The sequence below is a fragment of the Diorhabda sublineata genome, chromosome 2 (genome assembly GCF_026230105.1).
Source record: "Diorhabda sublineata isolate icDioSubl1.1 chromosome 2, icDioSubl1.1, whole genome shotgun sequence".
In the NCBI taxonomy this organism is placed as follows: Eukaryota; Metazoa; Arthropoda; class Insecta; order Coleoptera; family Chrysomelidae; genus Diorhabda; species Diorhabda sublineata.
This window is the reverse complement of record NC_079475.1, coordinates 3604222-3625744: the sequence shown is the minus strand read 5'-3', so window position 1 is coordinate 3625744 and position 21523 is coordinate 3604222. Positions and strand designations below refer to the sequence as shown.

The 21523-nt window shown below is 33.4% G+C and overlaps 1 protein-coding gene across 1 annotated transcript in view; it reads left to right on the top strand.

Annotated features, from left to right (window-relative positions):
• LOC130440828 (juvenile hormone esterase-like) overlaps positions 1 to 21523 on the top strand; it is a 49239-nt gene that overhangs the window by 14588 nt on the left and 13128 nt on the right. The window contains exons 3-6 of the mRNA XM_056774184.1: positions 564 to 704; positions 5838 to 6171; positions 15215 to 15417; positions 17692 to 17836. Coding sequence (XP_056630162.1) covers positions 564 to 704; positions 5838 to 6171; positions 15215 to 15417; positions 17692 to 17836 — 823 coding nt within the window. The remainder of the gene's footprint in view (positions 1 to 563; positions 705 to 5837; positions 6172 to 15214; positions 15418 to 17691; positions 17837 to 21523) is intronic.

The window sequence follows — 21523 nt, the reverse complement described above, 5'->3', positions numbered from 1 at the left end:
GAAAGATACATTCGAGTGTCCCAAGTATTCCAGGAATGTATTTGGAATGTATTTGGATTGCTATATTATGCCTATCCGACCGGTATCTTGAAAATACCGTTGGTGACTCAATTATAACCGAGCAGCCAAAGCTTTGGAATTATGACAGACTGCATACTTGATTGCAAATAATACCGATTTTCCTACAAGTGCTAGAATATTGTAAATTGCACGGCTAACAATTTAAGAACTCGTATCATGACCTTTACCTACCTACTACATGTTCATAATTAGTTAAGTGCCTTCTACTCTATAAACAACTTCTATTATAATAATATTCAATTCCGGACATGCTGCATACTGGTTTAATTTTGCTATGGACTTATATACTAATTGGTTTTCTTCGGTTTATTGAAATTCAATTTGATTTGTATCTTTATTCAGTTATTTTTGTGTTTTCCAAATTTTCCCTACAAATTGGGAATATTTTTTGACATAAAGCATTTCTCTCTCTCTCGATTAGGCAATACTGCATTGTATTGAATTGGAATTGATTGTATGTAGATGATAAATTTCCGTTTAAGGCTCCTGTTCCTGCCGAAAACTGGACTGGAATTTTAGAAACAAAAAAAGATGGCTATCGATGTTTTACAGTTGCTAAAGATACTGATGATGAAAATGAAGATTGTCTTTATATCAATGTATATACGCCAATCTTAACTCAAGTAAGTTTGAGAACAATTTTAATTTATTTTAAAAGTATTTTAGGAACATAAGATAATAGATGTTTCTTATATCATTTTATTTCTTGTGTCGAATGATTATCACAGATATTTCTGGAATATTTTCTAATACAAATCCAGCAAGTAACGTTTAATGTTATAAATTCAATTTAAAAAATTCAGAAATTCTTGGAATGAACTATAATACAACATTCCAATTTTTAGGAATGGTTCACATACCACATAGATCGTTTATCGTTTATTATTTGTTGGTGCACGGTGGTTAGGCGCACCTACTTGTGATTTTATTCGAGATCGTAGTTGATTTCAAAGTGTTTTTTAATATTATATTGAAAATACATATGACATATTCACGGCTTTCCCCAAGGAGGGACAGCTGTCTACGTTTTAGTAATACTTTCAAGTATTATTTTTTATTCAATAAAACAAAGTTTATTTTGTTCTAATAAGTAAGTAAATATATTATATTATTAAAAGGATCTTTACATTCGTTATACAATATTAAAGTTACATAAGCTAAATAGATAACACTAAAAATAATCAATCATACATTGGAGACTTATTCATCTACATTTAAATTTTCGCCGCTTTCATCAATTTCCATTGTCTCAGGCAAAAATAATTTTGAAGCGGTTTTTTTGGTTTTTCTCATGGAACTCATAAATGGGTCGGATGTTAATAGTAACCTATGATAAATATCTAAGTTGCATTCTTCCCTCGAAAACTTGCGAGCAAAGTTTAGGCGATAAGACCTAAAATGTTTATTGCGGGCCTCAGCAGCTTCTTACGAAAGCAACAACGGCAACAACGAATTTTTTATTATTGGAGCTCCATGAATTGAGACCTTATGCATCGTTGGAGTCATAGGATGGATACCAGCCATATAACTCAACATATAGTTTCGCAGTTTCCATGGCGTATTTATCATATTTTGCTACGTCAATCTTATGGCCGCTTGATATGGCTTCTCATATCACTTTTAATCTAATAATCAAATCATAACTTATCCCAGTAATTTCTGCAGCCAATTCAGGGTTCTCGAAGAATCTTCTGCTGTTATTTCCATGGTTTGTGTTTCTGAAGTTACTTTTTGGCATATCGACTAAGAGACCTGTCTCCTCTCTAAATCTTTGCTGAATATCAAGTTTCTTCTGCTTTTCTAGATTTTTTTCTTCTTCGGTTCGTCTTTCGCGATATTTTTTCACGGGCAATTTATATGCTAAATGCAGCACACTTTCGAATATCCGGATTCTTTCATGTAATACGGAAATGCCAAGTTCAAGAGCTTCAGGGCATACATCATTTTTTTTGTTAAATCATTAAAATCTTTTGATGTAGCTCCACATATATAACATCTGTTGGTGTCGATTTGGTGTCTGTAGCTGCATTGCAGACCTTTCCGTCAACCATAGTCATTTTAAAACTATGTTGAAAAAAAAATTCTCTCCATTGAGGTCAACTTTCGTCAAGTTTAATGAGTTTACACAATTCTTTACATAATTGATTTCTTCTTTTGTGATGTCCGTAGATTCTTTTACGAATCTAAATCTTATTGGACGGCAATATCTAGGTGAAGATGGAGTTGGATTTTGTCACACGATTTTACTTTTATCGTCACCACAAACAATTCGTAGAAACACAAATGAGCTTATAAAAATATTAGCATCAGATTCATCTTCGCTTGAAAGCCTGTGTTTACACTGGGCTTGTTGAGAGCCGTCACAACCCCATTTGCAGGTTAACAGTAACGAGTTGCTTTCAACGGCATCAAGTGTGAGTAAGACTTCTTCTAAGAAGAGGGATAATCTGGTTACAGTGTGATCCAACAAAGATTGTAGGTTTCCTTCTGCGCAGGTAAACGTCACTCGTAATGACTCCTTGGGTGGGTAGCAATCTTCTTTGGCCTTCAATAATTATTCATAATGTGGATAGAATCTTTTATTCGTTGCTCGAATAATTTCGTACTGTCTTCTGGTCAAATCGGCTTCAACAAACATTGTCAGTGCTTGCAGAGGAGTAAGGGGCTCTATTTCTTTAGACTTTGAATGTCTGTTTTTACAATCACTGGTAGACGCAGAAGAATTTGTAATGTCTTTTAAAACAGTGGACGCGTTTCTTTTTCCTTCTGTTTGTAAAATTACTTGTGCCGCGTGAACAATTACTTATTCGTTGTAAGATGCGCAGACTTCTTCAGTTTTTCTTCTCTTTGTTCTTTCGCTAGATTCGGTAAAAGATTTGGTAGGTAGTCCTGGCCTTTGATGCATGTCTACGGGGATCTCAAATGTTCCTTCCAACCAAGAATTATTGGCCGCCAAAAAGTTTTCAAGTATTCTATGCGCCCGAGACCACCTCTTTTTCAAATCACATTTAAAATACGAAAACTCCTTTTTTTATCACATTTTTATGTTCTTCTGTGTCCCCGTAACACACGAGTAAATAATTTTCTAAATATTTAATTTTTTCATTTATCGATAATGAATGGTACTCGTTCATTTTATTGAAGAGGTATTTACGAGTCAACATTTTCACCCCCGAGCAGCCAGGTGAACCTATAACAATAAAAAAAAATAATATTAACACAAAAACATAAAATCCGATTTTTTCCTATTTTTGCCAAAAAAATTTCAAACTCGTTTATTTTTAAAACTAGCAGCTGATTTTAAGCAGTTTTCTTTATAAGACTTTATACTATATAAAGAAATCAAAAATGTAACTCGGAAAGGTGCGGAAGTAAAGTTTTTTTTCGATTGAAATTGAAAAATAAAGAAAAAACATTTTTAAAAGAGGGTATTATTGACGGCTCATTAAGTCATTTATTGACAATATATTTAATACAATTTCATATTAATTTAATAAAGGCTTACCTGTATTATTGGTATCCATCACTTAAACAAGCAAATATGACACGACACATACAATATTCACCAAAGAAAATGACATACGAAAAGGGCGTCAAGAACTTTCACGTTAAAGAACATATTTTTCATTGATACACTAAACTTTTACAATGTACTCTATAGAGTGATGAGTAAGTCATTAACGTGAGTCAAGAATCGTCCATTGACGGTATTTATGGTAGGATAGCATTCTCAATTTTTCCTTTGCTGATGTTTGTTGAATAAATGATTTATTAATACATTACTATGGTCATTGTATTGATTTTTATCCGGTGGATTGAAATGTTTGGAGTATCTACATTCTCAAGGTTTACTGAAGCCCCTTAGTTCTATTCTATACGACCAAGTTGACATGAGTATGGTTTTGTAGATGAGAAATTCATTTTCGAGACTTAGTTGAAACCTTTTGATGATTAACCAGTGCATATTTTTTAATTTCAAATCTAATTTTTTCTGTTGTTGATATATGTCTCAAGTTTTCCATCCAGATGCAGCCCCCGACACCCTATTGGGTATTATTTATGAAAATTTGCGGACAAGCGTTTATTTTCATTAGTAGAGTTAACAAATTTGAATGATTTTGTACTTTCTCTGTAGCTACAGTTAAGTTGATGTATTTGACCATTATTGTTGTGTAGTCAGCAAATATCGCTATAAGGGTATCGTTTGTGGTTAGAAGATTATAGATTATATGGTATTGTTATTTGAGTGAACTTCTTCATTAGTAACTTTAAAGCAGTGGCAAGTAAGAAAAGATTTCGAAGTTAAGTATAGTGTTCCGTTAGTAGTTTCAGTTTGTATAAGAGACCATCGTATCAAACTCTATCGAACGCATGTTATATGTCCAGACTACACCTTTTGTTACCTCGGGGATTCTTTCAGTTATGTTTACTAGTCTCTGACATTGCTGAATTGTGGCGTGTTCTGACTGAAACCAATTTGGTGTTGTGGTATGAGTTCGTTTATCGGACCAACTGTTTCGATTCTTTGTAAAAGCAGCTTTTCTAGCATGCATATTGATATTATGACCTTCTTGGGTGGGTAAGTTCACATTGAGATTGTTAACTGCACACTGTGTATATTTCACAATAATTGTCCGTGACTATATTTTTATCTTATAAAGTATGTATTGTAGTTCAAATGTTTGTTTAATGTTAGTTTGTGGTTCAAGATCAACGAAAAACGAAGGCAGTGGTTCCCTACTCACTCTGTGTCTTGTATTTGTAGTGCTCCTTACCTTATGACCTTTTTTCTCATTTTCAGTTTTTATCTCATCGATTGGTCTAGAATTGCGTGAGTTTCAGCTTACTGTTCTGTAGGCTCTTCCTTTTTTCAATTGGTACGTAGGTGAACAATCCTTCCGTTCCGTATACGATGTACCTATAATTTTTCTATAGGGTTCAGGTGTCTTTAGAAAAATTGTTAAGGCTTTAGTCATTCTCTCTCTCTCTCTCTCTCTCTATATATATATATATATATATATATATATATATATATATATATATATATATATATATATATATATATATATATATATATATATATATATATATATATATATATATATATATATATATATATATATATATATATATATATATATATATATATATATATATATATATATATATATATGTATATGCATCTAAATGTTCTTGATTTTGGATCTTAGATTTTAGATTTTAGATCGTCTGTTTCAAAATTAGTTGTAAATGTGTGGATATTGGCAGTGTTCTGGATGGCAAGCATATTATTTTTTTTTTCAATTTTAATCATTCCAAAGGTAGGCAGATTCAGTACTCGGAATCAACCAATTAACCAAGCAAAGGGGTGATTCGTTGCGTTGAGTAGGCAGACTGAGATCACGGAATCAGATCACTTCTTACTACTTCTTAATACTGAACGTTTAACCACCTTATCTACACCCTTATCTTGATAATGGCTCCAAACCGGGAGCCGAAACGTCAAGAATTTCCAAATTCCAGCGCGACGTAATTATATATGAAGGGATTAAGGGAAAATTAATTAATTTAGAACCATTAATAAATCAAAAGGTCTAAGAAATAAGAAATGAAATCAGTGTTAAAATATTTTCCAGTTCTTCCCATGTATCTTTGGGAAGGATAGGCGAACGCATAAAATATTTACAATTATGATTCAACCTTTAAATCTAGGTTATAATTGAGGAAGTTTTATAGGAAAGCTATATCTCTTTTAGGCTAACACTACCCTCCTTCCAGTAATGGCATATATATACGGAGGTGGTTTTACAACCGGTGCTTCAAATTACAACTTTTACGGTCCAGATTATTTGATAGAACAAGATGTTATTGTAGTAACTTCAAATTATCGAGTAGGTCCTTTTGGCTTTCTTTCAACTGCAGATGAAATAATTCCTGGAAATACTGGACTTAAAGATCAGTTGCTGGCATTAAAATGGGTACAACGAAATATTCGAATGTTTGGCGGAGATCCTAGTAAAGTAATTGTTTTTGGACAAAGTGCTGGTGCAGCATCAGTTGGACTCCATATTTTGAGTAAACAATCAGCAGGTAATAAAAAAATTTCATTTCTTCTTATTCACCTTTACTACATCATTAAACTATAAACAAATAAGTATTGGACTGTATTTACTATTTAACTAAATTGTAGTTTGAAACTAAACATTTATACACTCTTGCTAATTGACATTAACCAAAATACATAATATATAAATATATATAATATATAAATATATTATAGTAGCGCGATAATAATCACATGCACGCTACCAAGGCCAAAAAGCAAGTGTTACATTTCTTTTTCTATTTATCTTTTGGCCCAGCGCTAGCCGACGGGCGACAGCAAAAAAAGGTCTGAAAATAGAAACCACAATACAGCTTGTTGCCATGGTAACAAAATTCAGTATATGCGGCGAACAGATTAATAACAAGAAAGAAATATACATATATAGGAGGTGCGTTCACAACATACCCCCCACCTTGGAAGAATATCTTCCAAAATAAACCAAAAGTCTAATCAAAATCACAATTCATTATCAGGTAACAAACAAATCTTGGAAAAAGCACGTTTAATGATTCCGGTACGAGTCCTTATTTCTGCTACCCGGCATCTTCCATCAGGGCCAGGAATTAGCTTCACAATACGTCCAAGCTTCCATACTGTTGGAGCCAGATGGTGATCTTTAATAACCACCATTTGATTTTCTTTGAAACCTGGTTGCAACAATTTCCATTTAGATTTGGTTTGGAGTTCAGACAAGTACTCCTTGGACCACCGCTGCCAGGACTGTTGATACATCTTTTGAATCTGCTGCCATTTATCAAGTCTGTGTTCCTTAACATCTTGATAATCCCCATCTGGAAGAGACGTGGGTCGTTTACCAACAAGGAAATGACCGGGACTCGGGACATCAAAATCATTAGAACTAGGGGACATAGGGACTAAAAGTCTGGAGTTTAGAATGGCCTCTACTTGCGTAAGCAAAGTGGACAAACCTTTGAAGGTTAAAGAATATGTTCCCAAGACACGTTTTAAATGATATTTACAGGACTTAACCCCCGCCTCCCATAAACCACCAAAGTTTGGCGAATGAGCAGGTATAAAATTCCAATTTACATTATCTTTTTCAAGCTGTTCTTGTAATTTAGAGGATTGTAAAATCAAAAGATTTCCAAAATCCTTCAAATCTGAAGAAGCCCCAACAAACGTAGTGCCGTTATCACTAAAAACATTGCTAGGGATACCCCTTCTTAAAACAAACCGACTAAAACACGCAATAAAAGCTGCTGATGTAAGATCACTCACCAACTCAAGGTGGATAGCTTTTATTTCTTATCATTATGGGACCCGCATAGTCCACACCTACATTTTGAAAGGGTAAAGAAGCTCGGACCCGCAATTCAGGCAGCACACCCATAATTTGACTTGCTTGACCCTTCTCTGGATGAACTCTAAAACACTCAATACAATTTCTAGTGATCTTGCGCACTAGATTCCTGCCTCCAACAGGCCAATATTTTTCGCGTAGAGAACTTAACATAAGTTGTGGGCCAGCGTGCAGAAGTCTTCCATGCTCATATAAAACTAATAGCACTGTGAACTTATGTTTTGATGACAACAATATCGGGTGCTTCTCATAAAATTTCAAATTAGAACACTGCAACCTACCCCCCACTCTCAGAATACCACAGGAGTCCAAAAAGGGAGTTATACCAACTAGCTTTGAGGACCTCAAAGACGCGTTATGCTTTAAATTATTCACTTCTGTCAAAAAGCATTCCCTTTGTACTAAAATTATCAAGGTTTGTAGTAAAGCCTTTTGTTTTTCGCATGCTGTTGAATTACTGCCACCAAATTTAGCAGTCCTCTTAGACTTTATTATTTCAATAAATCTTAGAATGTACACCATGCAATTCATTAATTTGTTAAAACTAGAAAATCTGTCATAATTAATAAACCCTTCAAAGAAAATATTTTCAAAATTACAAACAACAACTTTTCGTTTTATTTCCGGAATTTTAGACATAATTGGGATTTGCATCTTATCCCAAGAGTCTGGGGGATCATGTAGCCAGGAAGGACCCTTCCACCACAGATCTAGCTCCATCAGCTTAGATGGAACTCATCCACGAGACAAGATGTCAGCAGGATTTTGCTCAGACTTTACATAAAACCAGTCACTTACATCTGTTTTTTCTTGGATCTGGGCCACCCGATTAGGAATAGGTTCCGACAGATGTGGAGATGTCGAAATCTAATTTAGAACCACTGTCGAGTTACACCATAGAAAAACATCATCAAACTTAACAGACATCATAGGCTTCCATACTGGCGTTACAAAATCCGAGTATTTGGATCTCCACTGGAACCAAACATATAACATCTCGCATTCATTTAAAAAATTTTTTTCTTAACTTTCTCCAATAAAAATCTAAGTTTGAAGGCAAAGATTCGTCCCAACTTATTTTTAACTGCCATAGTCTTTGCAGCAAAATTTTAACCAAAACTATGCTAGGGCTTAATAACCCAAGAGGATCAAAGATTTTTGAAATCTCTGAAAGGATGCTACGTTTGTTTACTTTAAAAACATTGGTAGGAAAATTTATATAATACATTAACACATCCTTTTTAAAAGACCAATACAAACCCAATGTCTTATTGGAATCCTTTTCTTCAAAAATTACATTTTCCTCTGAACTAGACGATCCTTGAATACCAGCAATGACATCAGGCCGATTTGATATCCATTTTCTTAAATTAAATCCAGCACTTCCAAGAATTTCTTTAACTTGTTTACACACATCAATCATTTCAGTAACAGAAGACCCTCCACAGAGTATATCATCCACGTAAAATCCATGCAATATAACATTAGAAGCCTCTGGATGTGCTTGAAGATTGTTCAATCCTAACTGCTTCAAACAGCGTATGGCCAAGTACGCTGCTGATCTGGTACCATAGGTAATAGTATTTAAAGTATACTCCTGAACATCTTCATCAGGTTTTCTTCTCCATAAGATTTTTTGAAGACATCTTTGTTCTGAAACCACCCAGACCATACGATACATTTTTTCAATGTCCGCACAAACAACCACATTAAACTGCCTAAACCTAAACAGAATATCCAATAAGTCATCCTGAATGACCGGCCCAGTATGTTGGATATCATTCAGTGACATCAGTAGAAGCAGACCCATTAAAAACATCTCTAAGTTTAGTTGTTTGGCTTTGCTAGCTTAATACACCATGGTGTGGAAGAAAATATGATATGCCACCAATCGAAATCTCATCAAAAAGTGTCATATGACCCATTTGCTCATATTCATTCATAAAAGAGAAGTACATGTCCTTTAAAATGGGGTTTTTATTTAACCTCCTTTCCAATGAGTAAAACCTACCCAAAAGCATGACTTCTGGAGTCACCCAGCTTGTCTATAGAATCATAAAGTGGTATATGTGGTTTTATCAAACATATCTTCACAAAAAGACTTTATTTTGACATTGTTGAGGTTACAATTGATGGAGGCTCCTAAAGCTGCCAGAAGTTCTTTAACTGGTCCTCAATACATGGTGTTGTTTTGACAAAGTTGCATAATCTAATTGTAGCTTCCGGAACCACAATGCTGCCAGACAACACCCATCCAAGCTTAGTTTTTTGCATGACTGGTTGCTTTTCGCCAAGACTTATTTGCCCAATTCAAAGAAGACTATAGAAGGTTTCAGCCCCTAATAAAATGTCAATGTCTCCTGGCTCAGCTAAAGATGGGTCAGCCCATTTTAGATGGTTTGGTATTTTTAAATGCGATATATCTAAAGGCCGACTAGGAACATTATCACCAATTTTTGAAACCAGTAAGCATGATATGCTTATCTCAAAATTATTATGAAAAGAAACAATTTTCACATTGCACTTTGACTTAATATTTGAAACCAACTGATTAACTCCTGCCATAGATATATTTACATCAATAGATTCTGAACCCAAGGTCTTAAACATTTTTTCCGAGATTAAATTGGACTGGGACCCACTATCCAAGAGAACCCTACATGTTTGATATTTACCATTAATCTCCATTGCATGCACTAAAGCTGTTGACAATAAAACATCTGTTTCATTATTTGAATTTCAATACGAAGACTAAACATTAGAAGTTGTAGGCACAGAATCCTTCGGTTCACCTAATGAAGGTTCCTCCTTTGACTTCACCAAACCAGACTCACTTATTGCAGAGCCAACACTGCCGAGAGGATGCTATTATTTTTATTTTTATCATAGTGTAAAAGAACATTATGTTTAGACCCACATTTTTTACACCCTCTCTGGGAACAATCTTCACTCATATACCCAGGTTTTAGACACTTTAAACAAACCTTAAGGTGTAAGGCCTTTTGAAACCTAGCATAAGTGTTTAATTCGAAAAATGATTTACAATTTTGAATAAAATGAACAGCATCACAAAAGGAGCATTTTTGATTAACAGAAACGTAGGATTTTTGCTTTGCCCTATATAACCCTTTTTCTTTAATGATATTTACAGAGTTATTCATCCCTAAGCCTTCCAATAAATCGACCTTTTAGAAAACTTTTAAACTCGTGTAGGTAGGTAAGGCAGCTTTATTTTTTCTTTCCTCCCACTCTCTTTTTGTATGCGAATCAAGTTTTAAACATGCTAAAAATATAACCATAATATCCCAGTGTTCTGTATTCACCCCCAATGAATTAAGCGATCTAAGATTTTTAACTAAAATATCCAACATTTTCCGAAGATCAACAGCATTTTCCTTTTGTATTTCTGGCAGATTAACCAAACATTTTAAGTATATATATATATATATATATATATATATATATATATATATATATATATATATACATATATATATATATATATATATTATAACAAAGAAGTATTGTTAAACCTTTCTAATAGTTCCAAGCAACATCATACCCACTATCAGAAAATTCGAGTGTGCCAATAAACTGTTTTGCGTCCCCGTCCAATGCGCCCCTAAGAAAATAAAATTTTTCTATATTATTCAATCTTTCATTTTTGTTAACCAAAGAAGAAAAGGTATCCCTGAACTTCAGCCAATTTTCAGATTTTCCAGGAAAGATAGGAATTGGAATTGGCGGAAGTTTTGGCAATGCTTTTAGAGCCATATGTTCATTTTTACTACGATGGGAACTTGAACCTGGAGCAGTCGATCTTACGATTCTTTTTCATTATCTAGCTCATAGAAATTGTGTTTTGTCAGTAAATTACCCGCTAACGTTGAAAACCTATAAAAATTATCCTCGAAATTCTGACGTTCTGTAAACTCATCCTCATCCGCCAAAAATTCTATCTCATTCTGAATCGCATCAAATGCCGGTAACAATTCGGCCATTTTTTCTAAGCGCATATCTAATTTCACAAAAAAATCCCGATCAACACCATCCGTTAACGTTTCCAAGAAAGCATTCAACTTGTCAAAATAAGTTTTAAGCATTGTTAACTTCTCTCCAAGAACTTTTTCTTTGTGTTTTTGTACTTTACCGGTCCGCTCAAATCCAATATCTAAGCAGCACAGCAATTCCAGGAATTTTTAGCAACCGGAACCAAATTGTTCTTATCACTAGTGTTTCAATAGCACCGTTCTTGTAAACTAAAACCAATAGTTCGCTGCAATAGTCCCAATAACTACGCGAGCAATGTATATTTGCACAAAGCACAACCAAAACCAATATCCAATAGTTAATAGTCACGAAGATTACACCAAAGCCCACTGGATTCTTCAATATCTGGCTCGTAAGACCATTTTTATGTACAGGAGATTCCTGATTACGTTATTTTTTAGTTCATTTGTAATGGCAAATAAAACACTAAACTTTCTTCTTATTCACCTTTTACATCATTAAACTATAAACAAATAAGTAGTGGACTGTATTTACTATTTAACTAAATTGTAGTTTGAAACTAAACATTTATACACTCTTGCTAATTGACATTAACCAAAATACATAATATATAAATATATTATAAGATAGTAGCGCGATAATAATCACACGCACGCTACCAAGGTCAAAAAGCAAGTGTTACATTTCTTTTTCTATTTATCTTTTGGCCCAGCGCTAGCCGACGGGCGACAGCAAAAAAGGTCTAAAAATAGAAACCAAAATGCTGCCACGTTAACAAAATTCAATATATGCGGCGAACAGATTAATAACAAGAAAGAAATATACATATATACGAGGTGCGTTCACAACAATTTCGTATGCTATGGTAAAAGTATTTGGTTAGTTTTATTGAAACCATTAAAGCATACTAAAATCGCGGTGATGTGACTATAATTTTTGCATTTTTCAAATTGAACTGGTATCAAATATATTGTTATATAAAATAATATATAGTAAATAGCCGAAAGCCATCTGAAGATGCTCGCCATAACATCATATAATAGAAAGTATAGTGTGACCAACTGTACGCAGTCTGACGGCGTCAGTCATAACTTGATGTAATGGAAACTATAAGAGATTTTAACTGGCTTCATTTATTATTAGGTTGAACTATTATCTGGGATCTGAAATGAGATTATTGTTATTAAATTGTAAGTCGTTTATTGATTAGTGTAATAATTGTAGTGTAGTGAAATTTCAAGTGTTGATTCAATTTCTACGACTCTATTATCAAACTTCAACTGTAGAAATGTTAATATTTGGTGTCATAACTGAGATAAAACTATCAAAGTGGAGCCTGGCCTCCCTATATGAAAAAACTTGAGCTCGTGAGCTTTCTAATGTGTTCTCGAAAACACTTTATGGACTTCACATCGAAAAAAAAGAGTTTTTGCGAGAGGGGAATATTCGTTTTGAAACCTAGCAGAGATAAAAAATTTCGATTTCACCGATGGATTTTACATTGAAGAAGGTAAATAACGGATTTTCGGGGAAATTCTGAAATATTTTATTTGGAAAGTGGATAGACCGATAGATTAAATAAGTGAATAACGAGTTTTCGAGAAAATCGACATCGGTTTTTTTCATTTACAAGCAATGATACCGAATTTTCAAATTCGCCGACGAATTAGACTTTGAAAAAAAAACCGAACAGTTGCTTTTGGATAAGGTTCGAGATATTCGATTGAGATCTTTGTATTTTTTTCACATTCATGCGTACAAAAAGTAATCGAACGATAATGAGGGATTTAATAAAGATAATATAAGTTATAAAAGACATGACGAAAGTCAAGGAGATCTGAAAGAAGACGTGAAATGAATACCCAAAAAGAAATAAAACAAGGACAAAGAGCTAGACACGAGTCAAAAATAACTGGAAGAAGGGATAAAATGGCCGAAATAAAAAAAAGACTGGCACAAGTTGAGAAAAAGGTTCTAGACAAAGTGAAAAAAAAAATGAAAGTCAAAATATTCTATGGGAAGTTGAGAAATTCCTAGATAAATTGTATGACAAAGAGGCGGTACAAACGTTCCAGATTGAAGCAACAAAAAGAGATCAAAGTAGACCTAGTATACAAGCTGCTGGAGAAAATTCAACAGAAACTAAACCAAAACTGAAGTATGAATGTGTTCAAGCACCAAAATTCTTTGCGAGCGCAGCAGTCTGTGCATAAATGAAATATCCTTGTCGCCGAAACTACTGGATAATACTTCCCGGGGACGACAGGACAACTTCGTTATTAGTGGTTATTCGAGAGTATGCACTGAAAATTTCACAAAGTATTCCAGAGAGGTGACAAAAGGATTTTATACGCCTGGTTTAGTATCTGGAATGGTGAATTAAAGACAAAAATATGTTCAATACTTAAATTAATATTACTGGCTTTCCAATCAGTAGCGGAGTATATATTAGGAAACATGGCCGTGGACGTTTTCGCCAACGAAGTCATAGCTTGCCATACTCAGGGACTGAAGAAAGCACAACAAATCACAGTGGCATAGCTACGCGTGAGCGGAGTGGGCCCTCATCCATGGACTCTTCACGAGGCCTCTTCAAATTCGAAATTTAAAATCTCCTAAACAATGTTGGTTACACTTATTACAGACGCATACTTCATACAAAACAGTGAAGATGGTAAACGTTTTGAAAAAAAAGGAAGATATGAGAAATTCTATGAGTAGGTAATTCAGAATAAGATAGTTCATTAGCTTGTTTCAAATGGTATATCCATATCCGTATTTTTTGTATCAAAGTATCATAAAATTTTGTCTCCTTTAAAATCGTGTTTGTGACAGGTAGTTATTATTTTACAGATAATGGCAAAACAAAAATGGACATTTTTTATATATTTATTTTTTTCTCTTTCTAATTTCTTGGGTTCGTGGGTTATTTGTAAGAAATAATGAAATGTCGATAAAATATCACATTTTCATGTATAACTTAACGTTTCGCTCCTTCCTTGGGAGCATTTTCAAAAGAATAATTAATATTTGATGATTAAAATATTTGTAGAATAAATAAATCATATTAGAAGTAATCTAATACTAATCTATATGTTTTTTAATGTTCTCCTAATATTCACTACTAATTTATATTTTTTCACTATCATGAGTGAGGATGTGGTATCAAGGCTTGTTCGGTAAGATAAATTTATTGAGTAGATCTTGGGAACGGAATGAAATGGGCCTTACTGATGCGACTTTGCTCACGTCTATATTAGTCCACGCCACGTCACTGTCAATTTGAGGCCATCAAAAAGAGCCTAAAGAGGGGTACGATGATTCTAACGAAGAAAACCAGCTAAAAATTCAAATAATCAGCTCTAGGAACTCGCATGCCTCAGCAATCGAATTAAGAATATCTTATTCACATTTCCTGGAGAATCGACGCTAAAATCACAAGGAAATTTCATTTCCAAGGCCGCAAAATCATGAACTTGACGGTAGTTCAACAAATTATTGAACTCTCAAAACTAACATATTATCAACGATTGAGCTTTTGCGATCAAATTCCGTTGATTTTAAATATATTTCATATATTGTCAATTCTAACTCTCTAGTCTCTAGATCTATGAGATTTATTTGATACGATATTCAGTTCCCCTCACATTTTTTTCTTTCAATTAGTCCGATCATACTCAGTTTGGTTATTTCAGGTCTATTCCGAGGAGGAATTTCTGAAAGCGGTTCAGGTATCAGTAATTGGGCGTATTTGCCAGATCCAACACCATACGGTTATGAACTGGCTTCTCTCATAGACAAAAATATTAACATTACAACAAGTTCAGAGCTTCTCAAATACTTGCAAAGTGTCCCTGCCAAAGCAATAGATATTGCTTCGACAAAAACTACGATAATAGTAAGTATCAACTACAACAAAATTATTTTGACTAAAAACGCAGACAGATCTGGAGACTTATAAGTTTTGGCTACTCGTCTTCCTTTGAACTAGATATTGACATTAAGTTGCCCTTAGTATTTTGTATTCACATTCTGGTGTAATGAACTACTTTATATTCCTTTCTGTACAAAATGATGACTACATCATCTTTCAATTAAGTACTAGATAGCTCTGACGTTAAGCAAAAAAACAAAGAGATAATGGATAATAAGTAAAAATCGGATTAAATAAAAATATAAGAGAAAATGATTGTGAAGATTATAGTAGGCGAATTAGGCTATGGATAAGGATAAAGACACGAGAAGAAAGAAAAACAAAATAAAACGGAAGAACTACTGAGAGAATAAAAACAAGAAATTTGACAGAAAGTATTGAAGAGAATTTATAATGAAAATATGAGGTACATAAAGAACGGAAATTTCATAAACGAAAGAATTCTCACAGTGGACATAAAATTAGAAAGAGAAACTGAAGAACTATCAATGGTTGCACCATACCAACCAACTGAAGATGAGAAAACAGACGACAGTAACTGTGACATAATAAAGGACGATCTGAATTATAGAGCATGAAAAGAGAATAAAGGTAACAAATAGTGTATGAGAAAATAAGGATAAAAATGAGCAAAAAATAATAACCGTGGAAGAATAATAAACTCATGCAAAAATAATGAACTTGTAGCCTCAAAAAAACTTCCAATACAAGATTCATGAAATGACAAGAGAAGTCAGAAGTAGACAAGAAAACCTATTTATTTTCTAGTGAGTAAAAGAAGGAATGAAAATAACAAACAGAAGGGCACAAAAAAGCAATTAGAGAATTAGATGTTATAAACTCAGAGATATAACAAATAAAACAAAATATCAAGTATGGTCCGCATGCAACTCAAGAGAACAAATTGGTGATTGAAAACTATAAAAGATACAATAAAATGAAAATAAGAAACAAAAATGAATATACTTAACAACTAAAACACAATCAGACTATGAAAGATACAATGAGGAACAGTCAGAAGTTGGAAAATTAGTTAAGGAACAAAAACAGCAGAAGGAAAGTATATTCACTAGATAGAAAACAGAGACAGAGACAAGTAGCAGAAACATAAACAACAAAAGCAGAAATGAGTTCGAAATTAAAAGGAATACAATGAGTGATACAGAAACTGAAACTGGGAGCACCAGGAATAGACAAAATAACGACAGAAATAGAAATAGCAGATATTACTAAAAATCATTCTGTATAAAATATGATACAGAAGAAGCGCAATACGATTGATAAGTGGCTATATTTACACCAATACATAAGAAAGGAGAAGAATAAATTGTAACCATTAAAGGGGAATCCCATTACTAAGTATCATTTGCAAAATAAATACGAGTGTAATAGAAAACAGAGCAGACTCACATCAAAGAATTACGAGTAAAACCAATAGAGGAACAGCAAATGCAAACTACATAATTATACAAATAAATGAGAAAGCAATGAGAAAATAGATAATAAATCAACAAAGAATAAAATAAGGAATGACATTATGAGAGAAAATTTGGACTTAAAATCAATTCGAAACAAAATCGAAGAAGGACAAGGAAGGACAAGAAGACAGACAATACAAGATAGGAAAGGATAGAGACAGCTGTGGAAGAAGTAATAACATAATAACTTAACCACAACAACCCTTACACCTGAATAGTGGTGATTAAGTAAGTGACTACCAAAAAAAAGATAATCTTGAACATTTGAAATCTTTCTACAATTTCCGAGTTAGAAGCTGATTCCCATAGTTCTAATCCATACGTTCAAACGGGTTTGAAAATGTTAGAATCGATATAATTTTCTTAGTATTTCTAGCATTTTATAATACCAACTAGTTTCCATTGAAATTTATCATTAAGTTGACCGTGAGTTACACCATTTCAATTGATGTAATACCATTTACAATTAGACTTTTAGGTTTCATTTTCTTTTTCTTTTATTTATCATAATTTTTGGGACAATCTTTTCAGTAGTAGTTACCACTCTTTCATTAGCTGTCTGTTTAAATACAAAAATCTTAAATTTTCCTTATCTATTTGATGCTTAGGTCATTGAAGCATTAACTGATAAATTTTAGTTTCCATGAAACCTCACCAACTGCTTGTGTTTTAGTTATTTATGATGTTATACTATCGAAATTATATAGAGTAAAATTAAGTGATCAAACAAATTCTAAAATCAATTTTATATTCATTTCAGACAAAACCACGCCCAGTCATTGAAGTTGAACATGATGGTGCCTTTTTGACAAAAAACTTATATGAAAGTCTAAAAAACGGAGAAATCAATAGGGTTCCTCTATTAATTGGTGCAAACTCAGAAGAGGATATTTCTCTTGCCTTAGGTATGCGGGTTACAGAGAAGTATTGTGAAAATTTTGAACTAACACATTGCAAAAACACCCAAACTAATTTCGAGTAAGTGAGCCAGAATGATTTTACGAAATTTCAGTTTGGAAACTGTGAAGATCTTTATTCTATAAAATTAAAAACAAAAAGAGCAATACTTCTTTCCCTTGTTGCAAGACATATAACAAATACAAAATATAAGAAATTTTATAAATAATTTAATGAATAGTAGATTGGTAAGAAGCTTTCTTGCTTTGCATTTAATTTCAGTATGTTGATCCTTTGATTCTCATTATATCTGAAAAGACGATTGTGTTGAAAGATATCTGGAAGTACATACTACTAAATAAAAGTTTTTTGCTCGTACCTTAAATATTTCAAACTAATGCGCTGCGTTTAGTTAAATCCATGTGTCACTGCAACAACAATTTAATATACTGTTGAATACAATCCTCTAATAACTCATTTTGCCTATATATCAATTGCAATTATTTTCATCAATAAATATGTATCTGAATTAATATTGGTTTTGAAATGTATTTGTTAATATCTAGATTAATACTGGATGTGATAGTCAATCTCTCTCTTGGTATCCATTTATTATTTTCAATGTCTAAGGAAAGCTTTGTTACTTTCTGCACATATCTTCTAGTTGATATTTGTTATAATATACAGAATGTTTCTAAATTCATGCGACAAAATTCAAGTGATTGTTCTTAAAAGGTGATAACGACTTGAGTTTTTATTTTTTTCCTGAAATTTCAGTGATGCTAGAAACTTGCACTTACAAGAGACTAACCACGCATATTTTTTCAATAATCCTGTTCCATTATATGGAGGTGAAATTAGCAGCTCTCACTTTATGGAACATAAAAACATTTTTTCAAGATGAATTTTCATGAAATGAAATTATGACTTCCTTGTTTTATTTGAAAATATTTTGCATTCTTAAATTTTTTCCCAAACCCAAAAGTTGTAGAAAAAAAATTAGCACCATAACTTATAATTTTTTGATAATTTTAGTGGGAAACAGTGAAGATGAAATATTTAATACGAGTTATAATAATTGCTGGAAATAACCAACTTAGTTCTTTGCGAGTGCATGAAAATTACAGAATTTCAAGTTTCTAGCTTTACTGAAATTTTAGAAAATGAATAAAAACTCAATTTTAGTCATCACATTTTAAGACTGATATCACGGAAAGTAGTGGACTGAGAAAATTTTGTTGTAGAAAGACCCATCTTAATTTGATCAATCACCTCTTAAATTTTATCGCATGAATTTAAAAGCACCCAATATTTCTAGGGTACAGTCAATTGATTTTTTCTAGTCAAAAACATACCGATGTTCAACTCAACTTGGATAGAATGAAAATACCTACAGTGTTTTATGTATTGAACGCCTCAATTATCTCGGAAACGGCTTGTATGATTTTTATAAATTTTTGTTCGCAAGGGTCTTGTGATACGCCCTGTATTATGGTGGTTTTTACGTTGTTGCCAAATCTGTCCGTTTTCTTGTTGTAGCCAACTATTGTCGTTTGGGATATTACTGATATCTAATGAAGTTTTTTTTCAATGTAGTTGAAAAAACTTACTTGTATTTGGAAATATTCGAGCCAACTCAAGTATAATAGTATTTTCAGATAAATCTAAATACACTGGACCAGGGGTGCTCAAACGGTCGACCGCGATCGACCAGTATGCTTTTTGAGTAGATCTCGAGAACAAAAAAAATTTTAATAAGTAGGTAGGTAACTAAACTACAGAAATGTATTACGTAATAAAATAACACTGCTTGCGGCAAAAGGCGGCTTTATCAAAGGAACGCGCGGCACTTGTCAAAGAAAAGCCGCGTTGTTTCTAGACTAGACTGTACTGTCTAGTTTCGGGCGGCGCGTTTGACGGGAACATTCGAGACTTTCTTTCACGCCGATATAAATGTTGCGCCTGCATGAATTGGAGTCATTCTGAATTGTAACTTGATAGCGATACTACGTCGATACAAAGTTTATTATTAAATAGTGGAAAATGAGTGCAGTGAAGAAATCTAAAACGTATCATTTTAATAAGGATTGGGAGGAAGAATTTTTCTTTTGTATGGTGAAGGATAAGTGCATTTGTGTTATTTGTCGTGCGTCAGTTGCAATACCTAAGCGTGGTAACTTAGAGAGGCATCATAAAAAGGTTCATAAAAACTATCAAAAGGATTTTCCGCCACAGAGTGAATTAAGAAAACGAAAAGTAAGTGATTTTATATCTTGTTTGAAAAAAGAACAAACCATGTTCACAAGATCAGCCAAACAATCAAAAGCTGCTACGATCGCGTCATTTAAAATATCTCATATATTGGCGAAACACAAGAAACCATTCGAAGATGGATCGGTGGTGAAGGAAGCATTTATTGAAGCGGGTGAGACTTTATTTGCAGATTTTAAAAATAAAACAGAAATCATGTCTGCTATTAGAGAACTTCAGTTATCTCGTCCGACTGTCACAAGGCGTATTGAAGTCATGAGTCAGGACATCGCAGATAAACTAAAACATCATATCATGGAATGTACATACTTTTCTTTACAGTCCGACGAATCCACCGATATGACAGACACAGTTGCGTATTTTTATTCGGATGGTATTCAATGACATGTCGGCTAAGGAAGAATTTTTGACAATCATTCCTCTGAAGGGGAAGACCCGTGGCGAAGATATATATGAAGTTTTCTTTAATTTTGTAAAGAACTACGAGCTACCAATATATAAATTAGGGTGCATTACAACCGATGGAGCACCAGCAATGACTGGAAACAAAAACGGTTTTGTGGCATTGTGTCGAGCTAATGAAGAATTCCCTTCATTTTTTTCATTCCATTGCATTATACATCAACAAGTTTTGTGTTCCAACGTTTTAAACACGGAGGAAATTATGGGCATTGCAACAAAAATTGTGAATTCCATTCGTGCACATAGCTTGCAACGGCGGCTCTTTCAGTTGCAGTTGGAAGATAGGGAATCAGCTGAACACACTGATTTAGTTCTTCACACAGACGTCAGGTGGTTGAGTCGCGGAAAGTTCCTACAAAGGTTTCAAGAATTATTGCCCGAAATAACAGCTTTTCTAGACGAAAGAGGTGATGACACTCAGATTTTGAAAAACGAAAAATGGCTGACTGATTTGGCATTTTTGACTGACATCACAATGCACTTAAACATCGTTAACTTGGAGCTTCAAGGTAAAGGAAAAACTATTTTAAGATGATTAGCGCAGTAAACGCATTCAAAAGTAAATTGCAACTTATGATAGATCAACTGAAAAGAAAGAATCTGAAACATTTTCCGTCTTTGAAAGCAAGGATTCCTCAGTTTAATTATGATACGTATGAGACTGAATTATCAAATATTTTGGGACAATTCGAAATGCGTTTTATGATTGCAGTAAATTGGAAAATATAGCATCACTTATGAGTTATCCTTTTTCATTTAAAAACATTGAGGAATTAGCTACTGAAATAGCAAGTCAGTTTAATATGAACTCATGTTCTGTTGAAAATGAGTTGGTGCAGATTATATCAGATATACATCTCAAAGCTTCAGCATCTGTTACAAATTTCTGGTGTTTTATATCTGAAGATAAATATCTAAGGCAAATCGCGCTTCAACTGACGGCATTGTTTGGGTCAACTTAC